At 38.4% G+C, this 5,322-nt stretch overlaps 1 protein-coding gene across 3 annotated transcripts; it reads right to left on the reverse strand.

Annotated features, from left to right (window-relative positions):
* Window positions 1-524: 524 nt before the first annotated feature.
* On the reverse strand, window positions 525-4,863 carry bcap29 (B cell receptor associated protein 29). 3 transcript variants are annotated; one of them, XM_028573507.1, is made up of 8 exons: window positions 4,738-4,863; window positions 4,017-4,121; window positions 3,705-3,805; window positions 2,870-3,017; window positions 2,642-2,777; window positions 2,093-2,195; window positions 1,814-1,914; window positions 525-1,517 (listed from the first exon to the last, which is right to left on the reverse strand). In XM_028573507.1, exons 2-8 carry the CDS (start codon window positions 4,106-4,108, stop codon window positions 1,482-1,484), a joined length of 717 nt encoding a protein of 238 aa, XP_028429308.1. In that variant the 5' UTR covers window positions 4,109-4,121; window positions 4,738-4,863; the 3' UTR covers window positions 525-1,481. The 3 variants fall into 3 exon arrangements, with proteins under 3 accessions (XP_028429308.1, XP_028429309.1, XP_028429310.1); XM_028573508.1 differs by having other exon boundaries at window positions 4,017-4,134; XM_028573509.1 differs by lacking the exon at window positions 4,738-4,863 and adding an exon at window positions 4,222-4,357.
* Between the last annotated feature and the right edge of the window lie 459 nt (window positions 4,864-5,322).

The raw sequence follows: 5,322 nt of genomic DNA on the forward strand, positions 1-5,322 counted from the left end.
TCATCACCATTTCTAGCCACTGGGGGACCATAGGCAGGCTGGGGCAACGCATATTAATGTTAAAAAAACTCATGCCGAAATTTTCATGCCATGGGACCTTTAAAACAAAAAGTGACATTAATCGACTAGCTACTGTATCTCAAGACAATTGTTTTGAGGTATTACTTTGGTCTTTGAAAATGTATAGCATATTATCATTTTTGTAAGACTTTATTTCCAAAATGGATGTACCATTTTGTTAACTTACACTATGTGCTGAATGAATCATCTTTTCCATTCAGGTTTAATTGCCGGCACAGGTGGCCACAAGTACAGACTCAGAGAGGAGTAGCAAGAGGTGTACATGAATGAAGTCATTATCTTAATAATGTAAGGCATTTCCTTGCATTAAAGAAATCAAAATGTAAATAATTTTCTTGAAGTATTTTTTTAAAATCTCAAAAGAATATCTTAAATGTAATACTAAAATAAAAATTTTAATATCCAATGCAATAATGCTTTGGTGTTATTTATTCAAAACAAGGCACGGCATGAAGAATTGTATTTATTAAACATAGTGTATTACATACATCCACCTACAAGGCACTTTCATCTGTCTTTGACAGAAATGTCAAAACACATTTTGAAGAGGCATTTTTGCCTCTTCAATAACCTATTTATTTATCATAAAAAAATGGGGAACATTGAAGCCTCTTGTGATTACAATCTGAGGTCCTCTTTCACAATGGCAAGGCTTTGTGTGGATAATGGAAATGAAACTAAACTTCAACCATAATGACACCACCAATACTAGGTTAAAAACAAATCTATCAGCTGGAATACAACAAAAATGTGTGATGTGCAACTGTACATGCAAACTATATTTGCACTGCCATGCAAAGTACAGACTGAATTTACATAACTGTTTTTCAGACCAATGTGGGTGCCGCAGGTGTTCCTTATACAAACAGAAATAAAGAAGCAAACACTCAGTATCAAAAATACATTCATAGCTGTCACTGAACTAGCTTTCAACAAATCTTGCACTCTAAAGTGTGCACCTGGCTAACACCAATGACACAATCCATAAAACAGCATCCACCCTTGTTGCATATTTCTTTAACATTTTAAGTGCTCTGTGATCAGACCTGGGTCGATTACTGACTGAACTCTCTCCAATTCCTTCGCACAACTAATCTGTCTGGTAGAGTGTGCACTTGAAAAAGCATTCCTCTAAGTCACACTGCGCCAGGCTGAAACAGGAAACCATCCAGAATTACTCGTTCCATTTAAGCTAGTCTGATGCCATGATTAAAATTCAACTCTATGCTTTAAAACCATTACTGATGATAGCAAACGTCTGTATCTCAGAGGAGCCAATCCTGGTTTTTATGATTTGCACTATGACACAAGGTGTTATATGAAGGTAAAGCATGTTTGGCAGTGGCTCTCTTGGGATTGAGCTAATTTGCTGTAAACACTTAAGAAGGATTTTACAATAACTAGTCGTCCTTTTTGTTTCCACTGTCGTGAAGATTCTGAAAAGACAAAAAGAATAATTAAACAATCTATTCATTGTATCTACTGTAAATCTGACTATTATGGGTTTCTTTAGTTAAAATCCTGGAAATAAATAGGATTTGTTGTCCTTCATTCAGATCAATAGACTGAGTTGATGATGAAATGGACAAGCTTCTTAAAATGTGAATTATGGCGATATGCCTCCAACCTGATGTTGATTAGTTTCAGTTACTCTCTGAAACTGTTTTATCTAGGTAGTGAATGACCCAACAAGTCAAGTCATTAGCCTGCTGTGTTTAGGACTTAGCATCACCTGGAGCTCCTGATGTTCTTTCAGCAGTCTTTCGTACTCCCTGGCGAGGCCATCCATCTGCATCTTCATCGCATCTGCCTCTATGTTGGAGTTCTTCAGGGCTGGAGAGGAAACAAGCACACATCAGCACAGGGCATTATCACTGTCTTTAGAAGTGAGACCGTTTTAAAGTCTACATTTCTTTCCTGGGGGTTTGAATATAAAAGAAAACCGCTAACACATTTGTAAAAGCAACACAAACATTATAGTGGGCTTGTGCACATGTGCATGGATACTAACCATCTCTTGAGGTCTTCAGTTCTTCTTCAAGTTTCTCCACTTCTTTTCTTAACAGCTGCATGCCCTCTGCGATAGCCTTATCACCCTTGCCTTTCATCAGAGTCTGAAATACATCAAATGACATGAACCTCAAGCACTGCTCTTAGTCAGCTACGTGTAACTCCCAACTCAGAGTGTGTGTGTTCACACTATCTAGGAGGTGGTTCATGAGGGGAATCAAACCAAGTTTGACGGTTTGGTAGACAAATGTCTGAAACATAAGTGGTATAGATGGTGTCTGCCTCTAAATGTGCACCTCGACATAAGGATTTGATGTAAAAATCAGAAAATAGGTTCAACTGCCACAATATGTCTAAATGTGTAAAATATGTTGACAAACCAGTGGAGTTTAAATTAAAAGCGCAACACCTTAAAAAAAAAAAAAAAAGTCAGGTACATGCAAATGCATTTCATTATTCAATTATTAACTGTGACGTAGATTTTGCAGTTGTGGTTGTATCTAACAAAAGTGATACGTTTGAGTTTTGGCCCAACCAATGTGGAGCCTACCTGTTCCAGCAGCTCTTTGTCCTCTTTGTATTTCTGGGCGACCTGATTAGCATTCTCAGCCTGCGCCTGAAGAGCAGCCGTAGTGCCTGACATTGATGCCAGTTGGTTAATCAACGTGACCAATCGCTTCATAACCCTGCAAAATGACAATAAAAAAAAAAAAAGGGGGGGTTGAGAAACACCTTTGATATGTTATTCAGGTATCAGTGTAAGAGATCAAAGACTCACAGCCAGAGGAAGACAGCGAAGCCAGAGATGTAGAGGTTCCTCTGGGCTCTGAAAAGCTTCATGTGCAGGTGATCAAACATGTTCGGTTGCAGCCTGGCATCTGTGCCAAGTTCTTTAGCTGAATATTTCCTCACCTCTCGCACTGCATCTAAAGAAAAAGATTGAAGCAATGTCCAAAAAGTTACTCATTTTCTACTGGGGCATTTTGATTTATTACCCCCTCCCCCCCCAACATAATCTATATGAGAGAGTGTTATAATGTGGTTCGATTAACCTGAATGACCAACCACTCAGTAGACAAAGGCTCTCAAAGTTCACCCATATTGGATGCCCACCCCGCCCATCTGAAACAGATATCTTCTCCAAAAATAAACATAACAGTATGGTTCTCTATTATTGGAAAGCTTTGTTTGGTCCGAGACAAATAAATATGTTGTCCTTAAATCTTAATTTGCAAAAAACACTTAATTTTTTAATAAGTTATAGGGTAGACACTTCTTTACATCTCCTGAAGTTTTCGTGTTGTGCCCGCTATCAGTTGAGCAACAGCAGACTGAGTATAGGGTGGGTTGGTCAGTCTAACAGTCTTTTTTTGCAATTGTTTGCAATTTATTTCTGAAAGAATGCCCCAACTTTGTGCCATATTCATGTAGTTTTCAATTGTTGTTACAGTATTTAACGGTACGCCGAATTCCCCCCAGCACGTTGTTGATGTTGGAGTTATTACCTACAGTTTCTACGAAATTGTAAGAAAAAACCCTGATACGTTTTGTTTTTTTGAGTAGTAGTTTATTTGAATATATATATATATATATATACACATTCATCCACTTACCAATGAAGAGAACAATGAGTACTATGATCATTGTGTAAAACACTCTGTTCCAGAACCTCGCAACACAGCTCCAGATCCTCAGCTGGAAAATACTCTGCCACCTGCAACCACAAACATTGAGACACATGATTACAACTACATTTACAGGCAGCATGTTGCAGTAGGTCACTGACTCACTCACTATGTAACATACAATCACAATCTTCTGCAAGATCACCAACACTGACAACAGCAATTGCCCTATGTTTTTGTTGTGTTGATTGCAAGATCATCTTGTGGTAAAAAACTTGAACTACACATATTCTGGCTTACCTCCTGGCTGAGATGAAGGGTAAACAGAGGAGGGCAAGAATGCCCATCTCCACGTAGAGAAAGAGGGCCACAGCAGTCCATTGCAGCGTCATCTCTAGTGAGGGCCTGTGAAGACAACCTAACAAAGATAAGACACGAAACCTTACAGAAGAAAAACAGGCAGAACTTGGTTCTGACTAGCCTCTCTGATCAAAAACAAACTAACCATAAAGCTTAGTTAGTAAAGTTGGGAAGTTTAGCTAACGTGTATGGCTTTTATTCCTATTGGGCAAGTCAACAGTGCAGCCTCAGTTCAGAAAAATGCTAACATAAGCTTCTTATCCGCTCTGTTCACAGTTCACATACCTTAACGTAAACTCACAGATGCTATCGTTAACTTTGTCAAACTCACGTTATTGTAATCTACTTACGTTACAGCATCACGACAAGCAGCAATAATAATAATACATTGTATTTAAAGGCGCCTTTTTCGGCACTCAAGGACAACATTATATGCTTATTAGAAGCAAATGTACGAATATTCGCTTGGATTTAAATAATGATTTAACTTCTGCCCATGTTCAAAATCAGAAATCCAATGCTCCGTTATAAGCTAACGATAAACTATCCTTGGCGATTTAAAGATATAACGTTGGCTAACTAGTTAGCTAACGTTAAACATTATAAAATGCCGTTAAGTATCAGCGTTCATGCATAAAAGGCACAAAGATAAACAACTTACCAGCAATTCACCAAGAATACTGACTAAAACAGTAATTATTGTTATCTTTCGAAATCAACCAGAGGAAAGTTTGTTTGCTTCTACCTTCCTGTTCGCGTACTAGCCAATCAGAGGCCGAGTAGGTCCAGTTGCATGGTTGCAGCCTAGCTTCCGGTCCTGTTTTTCAAAATAAAATAAATTTTTAAAATTGAATTTCAAGTCACGTTAAAATAAAGCTTAATTTAAAGGTCCTATGACATGCTGCTCTTTGGATGCTTTTCAGTCCCTCCAGAATAACGCGATTATGCGATTGCATAATTCAATGCATAATCAGCCAATGTCCGCATATTTATGCGGGGCCGCATTTTTTTCAAAAACGCCGCACTTTCGCCATGAATTGCCGATTTCCGAGCAAAATATGCGGGGCTTGCATGATTTCATAATACCCGCATTTTTGTTGCAAAAATGTCAAATATATCTTAGCAGAAAGTTGAAAAATGTTGCGTTTACTTCACACAAGAGCAGCCATTTTCCCCCTGTTGCCATGGGAACGTTATGAAGCGACGCGGTAATTACGCGATGTGAACATCATCGAAAAGCAGGGTG

Source organism: Perca flavescens, chromosome 3 (genome assembly GCF_004354835.1).
Source record: "Perca flavescens isolate YP-PL-M2 chromosome 3, PFLA_1.0, whole genome shotgun sequence".
In the NCBI taxonomy this organism is placed as follows: domain Eukaryota; kingdom Metazoa; phylum Chordata; class Actinopteri; order Perciformes; family Percidae; genus Perca; species Perca flavescens.

Coding starts and splice junctions, on each gene's coding strand:
- bcap29 (XM_028573507.1), bottom strand. CDS start 4,108: ATGACGCTGCAATGGACTGCTGTGGCCCTCTTTCTCTACGTGGAGATG. Junction 3,806..4,016: donor CCCTTCATCTCAGCCAGGAG/GTAAGCCAGAAT, acceptor TTGTGGTTGCAG/GTGGCAGAGTATTTTCCAGC. Junction 1,518..1,813: donor AAGAACATCAGGAGCTCCAG/GTGATGCTAAGT, acceptor TTGTCTTTTCAG/AATCTTCACGACAGTGGAAA.